General features: G+C 34.9%; 1 protein-coding gene across 1 annotated transcript in view; it reads right to left on the bottom strand.

Moving 5' to 3' along the window:
- Positions 1–1,623: 1,623 nt before the first annotated feature.
- Positions 1,624–16,285, bottom strand: part of dpr4 (defective proboscis extension response 4) — a 141,523-nt gene continuing 126,861 nt past the window's right edge. Inside the window, exons 3-5 of the mRNA XM_069060445.1 lie at positions 9,641–9,795; positions 4,265–4,475; positions 1,624–4,031 (exon numbers count right to left, since the gene is read on the bottom strand). Of these exons, the coding sequence (XP_068916546.1) occupies positions 3,631–4,031; positions 4,265–4,475; positions 9,641–9,795 (767 nt within the window). The 3' untranslated portion in view covers positions 1,624–3,630. The remainder of the gene's footprint in view (positions 4,032–4,264; positions 4,476–9,640; positions 9,796–16,285) is intronic.

Here is a 16,285-nt window from a genome sequence, read left to right as displayed (position 1 = left end):
TTAGATCAAATGTTGTTTATTTGAATTAATGTTATACATACAGGGGTATTTTACGAATGATAATGAGCCCCACAGAATTAAAAATGCAACCCACAATACATTTGCGTAAAAATACAAATGCATTGTGTTGCATTGCATTTTCAATTCCTTAGAGCTCATTATCACTTGTGAAATACCTGTATATTGTATAATTCAACGAATTGTCACCTTTCAGGACATTGTATACCTGTAGTATATGCAACCAGTTCTACAGAAGCTCGTTGAAATTTGAAATATATCCATGCAAGTGAGACGATATGTAGGTAAATTTATAGTTAAATAAAAATTCATCAGTTAGGAACAAGTTTAGTTTTTTGTATTTACATAGTAATACACCACATAAAATAATGAAATTATAAATAAGAATTTTCATCGATCATTTTAATTTATGGTTGAGGTTGAGAACTAAATCAACAATCTTTGAAGCGTTAAATAGTATAAATCAGAACAAGTAAATAAATAATCAAGATCTCTACTGTATTGTATAAAACGCGCTAAAATTATTTGACTGTAATGCTGTTTTTGATTTTGAATTTACATATTTATTTTAGGAAAATGTGAAACTATATTTATTGTCCATATTCATTATTTTTTTTACATACACGGTTGCAAAACAATATGAAAACCATGTAATTTTTTTTTACAATAACCTCTGGTGTTTATGACACTGGGTGATACATTAAACAATCTTGCAAGTTCTCTTTGAGAGACGCCATTTTACATCGAACAGTATTTAGATAGTCTAACAGAATTTTTCTTTGTTCATCTAAAAGATTGGACATATCTTCCCTCCAGAAAGCAATGATTTTTCTCTTCTAATATATTACACGACACAATGTCCCTGTATAAACTTTACTTATACCTAATACATATTACAAACAGATTGCACTGTTAGATAAGCTGTAGCTCCAAAACTAGGGCTATATAATAACTATTTTTTGCTATCTCATTCGTATTTTCAATTAGCAGGTAATCTAAATGAACTAACTTATTGCGATCAGGAGACATTTTTGATATTAATCAGTGTAATTAGAATTTAAATACTTAGAATACTCAAGTTGAGTACATTATGAAATTTTTTTAACAATTCAAAATTGGAATGTCAAGATCAAATCTGAGGATCAAATTGATGTAGATGACTCCCCCTACAACCAAAACTTAAATTAAAATGTATCAATCTGTATCATCAAAAGTTTTCTGTATGTGCTGTGGTTCCATCTAGTAGCTGCTTCGATAATAATTGGTTCTTGCGAAATATGTACAGATGGCGCCATAGCCAGTTACAGGTTTCTGTAATTTCAAATTTGTGCCATTAAAAATCTATTTAAGTCATAAATACAAATTCTTATTGAAAGGAAGATGGCGCTGCCAGTACATTATTGAATAAAAATTTTTGTTTTATCTCTGCTGGAGGGCATATTTGCAATACCTACATATATCAACTTGACGTCTGTAGAAATGAGTTTTCTATCCAAGTAATAATGTATCACTAGTAAATAATATAGATAAAGAAGTTGATACACTTCAATGTCTAAGTTTTATGTTCAACATGGGGAGAGGGTTGATTTTAAAAGTCTGTTTTAAGTACAAATATTTATTTGGTCATATATTACAATAAAATCTAAAACAGAAATACCTAAATAGCTTTCTAATTTTGAAGCTTATGTTAACATTATTTCTATTTATTGCTAATATTTACATAATAAATTCAAATGGTCTACATTTACGTAAATAATGTTTATTACAACATCTTTTATATTAGACATATAAAACCTAAAACAACATAAACATACATTTTGAATTACAGTAAGTCTTAAAGTTTAGAAAAACCGTTAAGCGCAATTGCACATCAACGTCCAAATAAAAGTTAGAACATTACTGGAATGTAATTTATGTAATAAGCTCTACGTCTCTCCATCTACACGAAAGAATAGTACGAAACAATCGTCTAGTAGCGTGAAAATGTGTTTTTATTATGTAGGCCGTAACAAAACATTTTAAAAAAAATTGAACAGGCTAATACCATAAAATGCATTACTTGTGGTAATTGTTATCAGCATTAGGTGTTGATTGATAGTGAAGATAAAAGCTATGCTGCACTCAGTTCGACTAATCATGATGTGATGTGTTAACACCACAATCTTTCAATCAAAAACTAGTGCATCGTTTATGAAATTATAATGTCTTTGATCGCATCAACGAGTTAATTATGATTATGAAATTAGAACGGAATCAGGTTAATGCACGTTAAATTCAATAACAATATCACCAACACACGAATTTTGCATTTTGTAATGTCAAATTTGAGTAATGCATTTTAAGTTTAAGCAAATATAAGCGACTTGTCGAATTATATACCGTGGGTGTTCAAATTGTGGCGCAGCGGTTTATTACCGGTTACGTAGTGATATGCAATATTAACGAGACCGTAGTTCAAAGCAGGGCGAGTCAATTATTAATTTACATTAATCTTGCATCGTGATGATTAGGCGAACAATTTAATAAATAAATCTATTACGGAACACAATGCAAGGGGAATAAAATATACAACGAGAACGTCCAGCATGTACATATTTGCGCGACTTGCGCGCTATTGATTACTTATGATTTCCTATTACTATTTTTTTTAAAGAAATCGAATTAGCCTAAAATAAATATATACAACCATAGATTCAAACAGTCAATTATTAACGTTTATATATATAGACATATATGACGTTAGCTTGACAAGTATACGATAAAGATGCGATGAATGATGGAAGAGAGATATAATCGTTAAAAAAATATATTTTTAGAAGTCTGTACAGCTCTACTAATTGTGGATATATAAGAATAAAACTACCATCCAATAAAATGAGGAGAAAAGAAAATTTCGATAGGATCGCTATATTGCGTGAGTCGAAAAGTTAATGTTAATATTTGTCAGTGCTGGTAAAAATCAAATAACAGAGTTGTAAATCTTATTTGATATCTGATTGCGTTTAGAAAACAGCATTATAAGTAGAAATTACAACTACTTAAGCTTTATCGTGTTATATTTTTAAATAAAGTGATTTTCGTTTGATGCTAATGAAAAATGAGTCGGAAAATAGGGTTCAGTTTAGGATTTGGAATTTAAGAATGTAAAGGAACGTGCTTTGAGAAGATCGTTTCGATCTATTTTGTTTTGTGACTTTATATAAGGTCGGGAATAACATATCCGACGTGATCGATTGTGGCCAGTAAAGGCTCAGCTTGGCAAAAATTTGATTCTTCCTTCAGTCCTTTACTACTAATCGCAGGTTCCGATGATCAAACACGGAATGTTGAATAATGTAAAACGGGTTCGACTGAAATACGGGATTAGTTGATAATAAATCAGACAGCCACAACATGTGATATAGGCCTGCTGCAGTTTTCATCTATGACAACAATTTAACAGCAACAACTATGTACATCAGAATTATACAAACAAATTATGATATACGTGTTGGACATACAACAATAACTGGTCATTCGCTGATATTTACATGGCCACAGTGTTACCATTATCAAATTGATAAACATTTATCGTTGATATATAATAGACTTGGATCAGTGGGTCGTTGGAATTCACCTTTCTAGCACGAAGCACTGGAGGAATATAACGAGTACGAAATCTATCGTCCAGCAAATAGCGGTGCTGCTATTGTTGCCGTGCTGCATGGCTGCTGGTTGTTCTCCGTTAAGAACGTGCACGAGAACGCTGGCGGCGTCGCTGCTGGAGGGCGAGCATGTGTAGTTGCCGCTGTCTTGGGGCAAGGCTCTAGAAATCAACAAACGACTTGTTCGTGTTTGTTTCTCGGTGACTACGCTTATGCCACCGCGTTGCGAATAGTTAATCACGTTTCCTCCCCGGTACCAGTAGATGAAACTCGGCGGGTCTGGCGTCTGCAGAACTATGCACGTTAAGTTTATATCACTCCCACTTTTGATGTACAGCTCCGGATTACCCACTATTTTGGCCTTCGAAACTGAAAAACAACCAACCAATTAGAAACTCGATCACAACCTCTTGCCAAATTATACATCTTTGTGTTGAAATTAGGATTTACATAAAGCTAGCGATGTAGATAAATTGAAACGTTCCATTTCCTCGTGGTGCCCTTAACAGAAGAAAGCTAAACGTGAGAGAGTGTTTTACGCCGTCCTCGAGCACGTAGGGTGGAATTAGAGCATGAGCGGAACTTGAAACTTTATTACTCACCTACAACGTTCAGTTTGAACGCTTGGCTAATTTTAGGTTCGGTACTGACTTGACACTCGTAGATGCCGGAATCTCTAGTTTGAGGGGACGTCACCTTTAGCGTCCACTCGTCTGAACCATCTGTGTGCAACGACTGGAATCGCTGATCGTTCGTGTAAGTCAGAATTCCCACCGTTAAAATGTGCAAATCCCGCTTGCGGATCCAGGACACCTGCAAATCAACCACCCTCATCAAACACGATACCTCCAATGATAAATTTTAACATATCTTTCGCAAAATCGCCCTTGCAAACCGTACGTAACTGAGCGGTAGATTTGTTCCGCTACATCCGACTCACGATGTCTTCCCGATACCCCATCTTCCGCTGCCTTTCCAGCATACATAAAAATTGATTATTTCGACCAACAACACCACTGGATACACCGGCAAGAATTCTTCTGCAGGCGTAACTCTCACCTTCGACTCTCCGATGTAAATACTTGTTTGGAAAAGAAACCGATACACCCGTTTTCATTTACGATACTGCAGAAAACGCACCGGAAAATCTGACCACAACTTCACACCCTCGACTTCTAACAAATGGTAATGTTCGTCATAACGATACAAGAAAGGTCGCTTCACTGCCCAATCAGTCCTAGAGAAATTAAACTAGACCTAGGAGTTACAGTGACAGATGAGTTTCGTCTCGCTGCCAACGAAACTCCGCAGTCTGTGTGGATTCCCGTCCACTCGCATTCTTCGTCTTTCATCTTAATGAAAATGAAAATCAAATCCATTCATTTTCTTACACTCATTCGTAATTGTTCAAATAAAAAGTTTTCGTATCCGAGTAAAAGAATACATGAATGGAATCCTGTTATTTCATGTCCCTTTTTATGAATTTTACAAGAGCGTGCTTTGAAGTTGGCCCTCGCCTTTCATTAAATGTTTTATCTATCACTAGCCAACAGACCAGTGGATATTTTGTTCTCTGACCTTACACATGAATTAGATAACATTGACGCTCGCTCCGAAAAAAGTACGAACTGAGTATCATTAAAACGCTTAAATTGATAAAAGACTGTAAAGGATAGAATTTGATGAAACCGGTACGGAACAAGGGGTGCCAATTGACTTATGTTGTTTTTGATCGATGAAGCTTCTCCGGTTACCATTTTGATATCAAAGGTACATTAAAGACATAAAATTTTTAAAATTGACAAAGTAAAAAAACAAAAGGAAAGTTACGAGTTTAGTTTCCCTTTCTGCTAACTCCACGAGTTATAATTTCTCAACCTACACTTAGGAAAGCGTCAATCAATACGAAATATTACGTTACATCTACAAAGCTGAAAATTTTTAAATCTCAAAGCAGATATTGGTTTTTCGGCTCCCCTACTGCATCGTTCAACCATTCACAATTTGTGATTCGTTAATTGGTTATTTATTATAAATGTTTCTTACATCACAGTTGGCTGTAATTTATTTTATGTGTACGAGTATACAGGGTTTTCACGTAAGATGACGAGCCTGACCAGGTAAAAATGCAACCCAAAATACAATTTATAAAGCTATCTTGATCTCTATTACATTATGGCCCGGTTGTATAAAGCTTAGTTAACATCGTGTCAGCTCTCAGCTAACAACGCGTCAAGTCGGAAATCCGCCCATTTGATTGGCTGATTCAAATCCAATGTTAATTATACCCCAGATCGCTTGACATTATGTTAACTTTAACAAGAAACTTGACATCGCTTTGTACAACCCGGCCTATAAGTAATGCACATAAAACATAAACGCTGTCCCAAAATCAAAAAACCATTGTGGTGCAAATAACACACATTTTTCATGACATTTCCTATTACATACTTATCACAGTGACAGATAAGTCATTTGTACCACAATGGTTTTTTGATTTTGGCACAGCGTATAGATGGCTTTTAACGTCAGCCTAATGCCCTAATGAATGTCAAGTTCTGACAGAAAAATATCGCGCGTTCAAATGAAATCCTGGGCTGGGAAGGCGTTGGAAACCGTCAATTGTTGTGCTTTTTCAAAGCGTAGATTAATTGGAGCATGTTGATAGCTAACCTAAAATTTAGAGCCAAAAAATTTTTCTTTTTTTTCTTTCTTTGTGCAATGTTTTACATCAAAAATAGAATAACGTAACGATTCCTATTCTCGAAGCAAATATCTAAAGGCACCCTTTGCTGAAAACAAACATGTTCAATTATGTCCCGATTAAACATAAACAAATGTCATTCGTGTCAAATGGCGGGAAATTCAAACTTTACACTGTTCTAAACGGTTTAATTTTTCCAACGCCTACTCAGCCCAGGATTTCATTTGAACGCCCGATATATCTCTCAAGTAGGATCATGTCGGTTCTATCATTGTTCAAAAACATTTTCAAATACTAAATATAAACGAAAAATGCAATGACAGATATACCTTTCAAACTAGGTAATAGAAAACCTACTTCGATTCCTGATTTAATTTTTAAATACCAAAACACAATGAATACTTTGTAAAATGTATTTTGGGTTGCATTTTTACCTGGTCAGGCTTGTCATCTTGTGAATAACCCTGTATAACGGGTGTTTAAATGAAAAGTTCATCAAGTTGGTTACGATTTTTTGATGAAAGAGGATAGAGCGAAAAAGGTACGATACCTTCTTTGACAGATGTTAGTTGTGTTTTGCGAGTGTAACGTCTTTTTTGAGTTAAGTTTCGTTTTCTGTGGAATTATAATAAATCAACTGTTTTCACAAGTAAACAACATTGGTTTTTTCTAGCTCACGATGGTTTTTATAAAAATAAAGAATTTTTTGTAATTTGCCTCCATTTTGATTCTTTAATAGACATATTAACGAACGCGACGTCATCATCTGCGATGTCATTACAGCCATTAATTCTCATGGAACAATTTACGAAAATTTTTAGGTTGGTGAAGCTGATGCGGAATTTTCTTGTTATGTCAGTTTAAATTACAAAATGTGTCAAGAACAGGAAGTGTCCAGTGGAATTTTTTTTTGGCAATTTTACGTATTTCAGGGGGCATACATGCAAGGTTATCTTGATTATCTTCCATATTCGTGTTTTGTGACAGAATTTGGATAAAACAAAAGGCGGCTAGACCAAATTTTCATTGTTAAAATGACGACATTACACATTACCAATCGCCACAAAAAGGCAAATTACAAAAAATATGTAGTACATATAAAAAAACTCGTTTCATAAGACCTTGAAGCACTCATTCTTTAAAATAACTCGTGGCTAGGCCACTCGTTTTTTAAACTTGAACTCGTGCTTTAAGACTGGTCTTATGAAACTTGTTTTTTAATATACCAGTTTGATGATCGCATAATTAGTCGAAATACAGAAATTCTTTGCCCTCTACGCTCCTGTGATTCGACACTGTATAGCCTTAGCTAAAAAAGTGTGTTTTCATACACCTGTCGTAAATTTGTACGGCCTACAGCAAAGAATTCAACATAAAATAATGGTAATGAACAATAATAATCCGATGATGTTGGAAAATAAAATGAGAAATTTTCATCGTAGAGTTTTAAAATGTATGGATGAAGGTGGTCATCATTTTCAACATCTTCTATGATTTTAAAATTGTCTTGGTGGTTTCAACATAAAAAACACATCTAACCTAAAATTTTACAGTACACATCGCTGCGATTTTCGTGAAGTTAAAAGGTTTTGTATTCAATGTTACCAAAGACGTAGCCAGAGACATATCCTGCTTTAATTATAAACCCTTTTGATAAGATAACCTGGTACTCACATTACATATAAAATAAATTTAGTCAAAAATGTCACTTCTTAACATGGTCTTAACCTAACTTTTGTCATCGATCTTCTAAGACATACTTGAAAAATTCAAAGGCTACTTGATACTTTTCAATTGAACACTCGATACGCATAAATGTACCGCTTCCTATGCATTTGTGAATTTGACATTTGACAGTTGTCATTATTTATCATTTTTCAAAGTGTTAATTAATACATTCTGACTGAGTTAAGACACCAAAAGAGTTTCTTTCAAGACTCTCGTGCGCAGGGCGTTAGTTATTGCAGTAAGTTGTAAACATTTTGTTTGCACCTTATCATAAACACTTCGGCAACAATGAAACTGGTTTATTTCCTGAAATAGGATACATTTATTGTAACGTCTTAGTTTTGAAATTTGAAATATTCAACAACGATAGAGGACTTATTCAACGTTGACTTCGGAGAATAAACACTTCACAAAATATCCTAACGTTCCAAACCGGAAAATGTCTTTGGTAGAGCACGTTAGATATGTAATCAACAAATTGATTTCGACCGGATATGTGAACTGAGAGTCTTCCAGAATCTGAGGAAGTTGTTGAGGATTAAAGGAACAACTAGACACAACCCATAAACATTTTGCAATATTTCTTTATTTAATTAAAGACCAAGTGTATGACAGTTTAAATACTACGCGTTATTGCCATAGTTCTGGTCAGACAACGTGGCAAAACATTCTTGCAAATAAGTGTCTAAAGCATAACAATAAAAAAAATTTCTTGGAAAACAACACGTTAATTAAACAGACGAAATTTGTTGTGAGATGATTTTATTTTACTTATTTTCTACAATTTTTTTAACGTTAAATTAAATTCTCTAAAACCCCTTGTTCTTAGGCAACCAAGTAATCACATCGATCGACATTCAGGATAGTATAGTTACCCTATCTACTATAGGTGGCAAATTTCACAGCCAACTACGACGCAAGAAACATTCATAAGTATATTGCTAATGCGCGTAGATTTTTCTCTGTAAACGAAGTAAATACCCCTTTGACGTGTAATTTAATACGGAATCATGGTCAGGAGAAATGACCTACGAGTAAAGTTGGTGGAAGAAAATCCGACGATTTGCATTGTCCGGTAGTTTCTTGAAAATATATTTCTGGAATGAGAGAAAATTGCATCGAACAAATATTGCTGGAGAGTTGTGTTCTTTGGAGAGTGCAGCGGTCCGGTTAAAGTTTGTGCTGTTTGCTTTAAAGTTATTCGTGACCTGTGTAGAAACGATAAAACGATGTTCAGGTGATGAGTTTTGATTGTTGTGGTAACTATTATGAAACTAGTTTTCGGTGTAACACTATATACTGTGGCCATTATCATTATCAAGTTGTATCGGAGTTGGGTCAGAATCTGGAGTTGTTAGTGGAACACACGTGTAACGCGATATTTTCGTTTGTCGGCCGGATTACGATATGGATTATGTCGGCTTTGAAAAAGTCGAGGGCAAGGGATAAAGGGTAAATTGCAGGACGGATGGTAATTAAAGTGTTGAGTGTCGAGATCACCGGCAACTAGGTAAATTGCAAATGATATGCAATAAGATTTACTTACAGCTCTGTCTCCCAGGTTTCTGACTCTACAATGCAAATGAGCTGTTTGGCCCACTGTAGTTGTGACCTCCCTGCGAGTTGTATTGTCAAAGTAAGGTTGAGAAAACGGTTGTTCCCAGTACGGACTGTTGTGTTCTGAACCGCCTTCTGCACAATCTGCAACAAAAATAAATATTTAAACTGGTGCAGTCATGTCGGAACGTAATCTGCGTGCACACAAATCAGTCCATTTGGACCATTAACTCCGCTTCTCCGTCTCCGGTCAACACTCGTTTCCACAATTTCGCGGCGGAGCCAATTTATTTTTCAAATTTTACTGCGTCATTAAACATTTAAATTTACTTCTATGATAGCGATACACCGACCTGTTCATTAACGTGTTGAAAAACATTCTCTCTATCTTTATTATTTATGTGCCCGATAAGACACGAGAAAAAGAATTCACAAAGTTTCTCCGCGGATTTGAATCTTCCACAAGATTATGTTCCGCCGTGTAAAACTAGAAACGTTCGTGACTTATACGATTGATCCCAGAGATTGCTAACGTGACTTGATTTTAGCGTTTCTTTTCTTTATCACTTACAACAATCCAATTATTAGATACACAATACAATAATTATTATACGCCGCCGCAATTCTTTCTTTCATTTTTTCACGATTACACCCTCAGGATTCTCGCTATCTCTTAACGTAAATCTACCGCCGCAATTCTTACTCAAATCAAATAACGCTTTATCTTAAGGCCAAAAGTATCAAGAATCTTTAATTACCTAATTAGTCACGTGCGGTGACGTCGACTGAACCCTGTAGTCTGTAGTGGTGCCTTAATGAGCGAGATAATAAATTCTACAAATGTGACGTATCGATTTATACCTTTTGATCAGGAAATGTACAATCCTTGCCCCAAGATACCAAATGATACACACCGAGATCCCAATGGTAAGATTTTCACCGTGAAAATCACTTTCTTACTTTCTTCCAGATTGAAAGCTACGCCAACCTCTTTTCTAGATTAATTTACATTACGTCCAAGTAAAATTACTATTTTTAATCTCGATCGACACATCGTAAATTATTAAAAACACTTATCGATTCCGATTTTGGATTTGATTAAATGCAAAAATATTGTTCTTCGACAGTGTCAAGTTATGTGTTTGTTGTTTCCTGTGAAGTACGGCGTCGTTATTAAATGAAATTTTGATGGATTCTCTACTAGAGCCATTACTACAGCTCGAAGAAGTGTTTGGAACTCGAGTGTGGTGCATTTTATCGGACAAGCTTAAATAAAATTAAACAGCACACAATAGCGAAGAGTAATGCTTTGGATTCTTTGGCAGGCTTGGATTTTTCAGCGTCTATAACATTGCAATCCAGACTTCCTCTCGTCCTTAATTTAACAATCTCGAAGGAAACTCGTCTTTCATTGGAAAAGAAAGGCAGAATTTATCCTTGAAGCAGCATTTCGCCGTGAATAGGTGCAGAAACAAGAAATCCCGGTGTTCGCCGGTCACATTCCTATTGCTCGACTAAGAGAGCGTTCAACGTTATCCTTTAATTAGTTGAATTAGAGCTATTATTGAATTGGTTACTTACATCAAGGGGGAAACTTTACGTCCGGTCGCGCAGGCGGCAACCGATTCGAAAATTGACTAACGATCGTGAAAATATTTTATTTTCTCTTCTGCTATACCTAGTTCTGAAAATATTTGACGAAATTTGCGAGTCAAATAAAAGTGCGTCTTTGCTTTGTTGACAGATAGAGAAAACTTCGTGACTAATTAAGATAAATATTTTCGTATTTGCTGCGAAACTCTTCTCCACTGTGTGTACTTAATTCAGAGAAAACGTCTGTTGAAAATCTTATCTCCCGTTAGACTTAAACGTCGAAGTTATTAAAGTTGCTATTATAAATGTAATAACAAAGGACCTCATCCGGCACATGGAGGATAAGTAGGGATCATTGCTCCTTCGTGATATTTCTTCAGAGCTAAATACCTTGGATAATAAAATGATTTAATCAAGTCATTCTGGCTTACAAACTCCACCGATTACACCCCTCAAACTATGAAATCCATTTCAAACGCATCCAAACTTTTTCCTCTCCTCTGTGAACCAGTTTTAGTTATTTTCATTCGTTTATTCACATTTTTTTAAATGCGTGTTGCAAATTTTACCGTAGAATCAGCCATAAAACAATCTATCTGGAGTCTGCGAGTGAAACATGTTTTCCACGTTAACGTACACGAAAAAATCCATAACGTAGGTAGGTATAACTTTTAATTATGTAGCAGCTTTCGTTTTCAATTTGGTCGGTAGTTTCGAAGAGTAAAGTTGAAAAGTAGAACCTCGACTCGGATCACATGTGGGAAGATTTTTAAATCAGATTTAGGTTAAAACTGTGCAGGACAGTGAGGGCTTTGATGTCCCACATGGGTACATTTAAACCAGGTTCAGGCTGAAGTTCAGTAAAAAACGGTTTGGGTCATTTCACTTTCACAGTTTGATTTCTTGTGTAATGCAGAGAATTTTGATACCTCACATGGGGACATTTACACCGAAGTTAGTTCAGAATTTTCCAACTCTGATTTGATTTTATCGATGTGGCTCTCGAAAAAATACATTCGAAATTGCAGCAGAGGTCTAGTTTTAATTCCACGTGTGGCGATGTTAGTGATAAAGTCTAGTACCTCACACGGTTTCATTTAGATTCTTGAGCTAACGAAAGAAGGGGAAAGGAAAAATCAATAAAACATGTTATTAAAGGAAAATGCAAATTGTGTTCCAAATAAAACAATGTTTAATATACCTCTTACTGATAGCAGGAAGACATATTGAGTCGAGTGGAATTTATTAAAATTTAATATCACTTTGCTGCAATATACGCACAAATCATACGTTCAATATGAAACAAAACATTTATGAAAGATTTAACCTTTCCAGGATTATTATTAACGAACAATTTCGAATAAACCCTTATTACAACTTGTGACGTACGAATTTTAATTAAACGGAGACTTTTTGCTTGTTATTACGGCTGCTGGCATAATTCTGGAAATATACACAAGATTCTTTGAATCAAAGTCACTTTTTGTGTAACTGTCAGCGCATTGCAGTATTTTAAATTTGTTCTAGTTGGAACTACCTAATTAAAATTTATATCCAGTCACAGATACATAAAATTAATTTTTCTTCATTATATAATTAATTAATATCTGTCACTGCCACACATCAACAATTAAAATGTTTATGCATTTGACATGTTCAAAACCAAATTTGAATTCATTCGAATCTGATGCTCCCGCCTGTCTGACTTGGTCATAGAGAAAATTGCGTACTTTATAAAATAATAAAATTTTAAATTCTGAAAGCAATAAAGTGGTCTAGTGTTGAAGTTCGTTTTTATAGTAAGTAATAAAAAATGTAACAATATAAAAGATCAATAAAAATATTCTTCGAGTCTTGTATATTTTTGCTTTTGTACATGCATATTTTTATTTTTATGTCATTCAGCATTCTTTACTATCTAAACTCTGCATTACCCCCAGAGATGTAATTTTTTTTATGTTATATATAAATGGATGGACATAACGAGGCCAACCGCGACATTCCTGAAATGTAAAAACTAATTTTACTTTTTGTTAATATAACAAACTGCTAGCATCCTTTTATATCTTTACGGCTTGACGTGTAAACTCGGCCAAGATTTAGTTTCTCGTTCCCTTATCAACTTTTTGTCACCTTTACAAATTTGCTGTCAGTGAAATTGCCCAAGCTGGTCAGTCACATGAATCTGTCAGAACCCCGCAGGGTAGTTGAGTTTATTTCCTTATGTTTTGCAAACATTTCTCCGCCTTCAAAGCGAATAATAAATGTTTGGGTAACGCGTCATGTCGATAGTGTTCGGAGGAAACGACCATTCAAATCTTTTTCATTGCAGGTTTTGTTTGACGTGTCGATTCGCAAATGTGCTACGTTCGACCGTCAAGTAGACGATTTTGTTTGAACTTTTACGGAAATAAATTTTAAAGCCGGTGATAAAGCTGGAAGCCGTAAAAGAGTCTCGTGATTGTTTTGTGCAACAGAGACTAGGGTCCTACTTGTCAAAATATTTATTTCAAATAATTCTATACTTCAAAAATACCAACATACCAGTACCTTTCTAGTTGAGACATATTGGTCTCGCGGCACTCCACAACTACCAATTCTTTCATTGATCGTTTGGAATTATTGTAAACACCACAGTGCACAAGGGTGAAAACTTTTCTAATAACTGTGAGACACATCTAAGTATGTGAACTGGCTTTGCTATACGCGCAGGAGAAATAATATTGTGCACTATATCTAATGCAGCAGTGTTATAAAATGTTTCACAACACAATTGGCTGTGATTTGTATGTCTCAGTACAGATTTGCTGCCTCCTCTGGATTTGAAAATTTGACAGTGACAGCTCGCACTTGTCACTGCAGTTTTCGTCGTTTATTATTTTTAAAAATATTGATTCAGGTGTTCTGAGTCAGTTCATGCAGCAAAGGCGACCTCCTACAGGGCCTTACTTATTATTTGTGATCTTTTTTAAATTTAAATTATATCATCTACAAGTGGCGCCTTGATTTTAGGCAACCAATTCATCACCTAACAGGATAATAGGGGTTTCTAATTATTTTAACAATGTGCATCCAATCAGGAAGGGTTTTTTGAAATGCACCAGTTGCATGCGTGATTCTGTTAATATTTAATAAACGTGAAGTAATAGAAACTGTGGAGAATTATCTCTTTGGTGGTTTGGAGTAAAATGTGGGATGTGACCGTTTTATTTTTGAGAGAATGCGCAGACGGCCCTATTATAATTTGAATAAACGGAACTAGGAGTCAGGGTGGTTGATATACTCGCCCAGATATTTAGTGGTAGGTATAATCGCTAGGGTCCGCATATTTAATATGTTAAGGGTCGTACACATTTACGTCGCATATCTGGCACTTAATTTCAAGTTAATCCGTATCGTGGTGTAATTTACATCTGACCTAGGCATGGGAAAACTTGAGACGTTGCGCTATTGTTCTATTTCACGGAACTAAATTTAAGGAATTATGGCCGGACAGCGCTAACCGGGGTTTCATCACGCTAAATGTTTAACTTGAGCTGTCGTTAATTAATTATTGTTATAGTTGTGATAATTTGTGACGGATGCGGAATTAATTTGGGGAATTGGACAGATTTGGCAATTAAGTTTTGAGTGAATTTGCGGTTCTAATTGGAGGACAACAGATCGTGTAAATGACATAAGATGGCGTTAAAACCTGGACTAAGCAATTTAGAGCACAAATGGGTTGAACAATTACGTAATAATTTGTAAGAATGGTAAAATAGCGGTTCGAATATTCTCATCGGACATTAAATCCAAGCGGTTCGAAAACAGATGCGTCGATCCGTTTTAATTACGAAATAAAAATAATCTGAATTAAAAATGATTACGGACATTTATTTTTATAAAACCCTTAAACGACTCGTAACGAATTTTACATGGCTTTTTACGCATAACATATAAGCAGCGCCATGAAGATACAACATTATGAAATAATTTGGGGGATTATCTATATGCAGCATGTTTTTGAAAATACTGCTTAAATATCCATTACACTTCATATTACGAAGATTTATGTGCACTTAGCTTTAAAACGAATTAGCAAAATTTATTTAGGTGGTTGTGACAGCTAGATAATATATTTGCAAGTAATTACCCCATGAAAATAACACTACTTCAGGTTTTCTACGCAATCATTTCGAGCAATCTGCCATATTTGAATTTAATTTCGAGCGAACATTTTTTTCTGATTTATTCCGTTCCACAGTGATTTAACAGTTTTGTTATTTAATACTAGATAAGCTCACCATCGATAAAATCTGACGTCTGAAGGGTCGATGTTTACCAAAACGAAAAAACCGAACTGACTGAAATTTCAGTAATAAGTTAAAAAGGCAGATTTACTTTCTCGATTTCGTTTTTTATGTGTCTAGCACAACAAGATTTGTTATTTTGTTCTAAAAACGCAGTAAACTTTTTACAGCACTAACGGACAGCTGAATTTTTTACCGCCATTTTTATAGTTACTTTCAGCATGAACACTCCAGCAAGTTAAGAACGCTACTGTAAGGGTATATTTCTTTTTTCTACTAAGACAGCGTCATTTTGTAGGTCTACCGTCACACATTTAAAAAACGGTCGCGTATTTACATGATTTCAGACCTACAAAACCTTACCCTCGATGCATATTTACGAGTTACGACGAAAAGGACTTTTAATTTCGACAAATAAGGACGAGAAATGTGATCACTTGTGATTCTGAACCCATCCTTCCATCACTAATCGTACTAGTGGCGACAAATGATCCGTTTAAATAAACTTTCATATCATAACTTTTCTTTATCCACTGATTCGGACTAGTTCCAAGCAGATGATTCAAATTAAATACCAACTCTATAAATTACGACTAGTTTTAACTTCGGTTCTGATCCATAAGTTTCTGACATTTCTCTTTAATCAAGAAAGCACTTATGAGCATAAAGAATTTAATAAAGATATGCAACCATTCGAACTCGGAAGCAATAAATAGATCAGTCGATAAGTCCTACGTGACACGTGTCTG

This window comes from Tenebrio molitor, chromosome X, assembly GCF_963966145.1.
Source record: "Tenebrio molitor chromosome X, icTenMoli1.1, whole genome shotgun sequence".
Lineage (NCBI taxonomy): Eukaryota > Metazoa > Arthropoda > Insecta > Coleoptera > Tenebrionidae > Tenebrio > Tenebrio molitor.
Note: the sequence above shows the minus strand (reverse complement) of the source record. Positions and strands in the feature narration are given on the sequence as shown.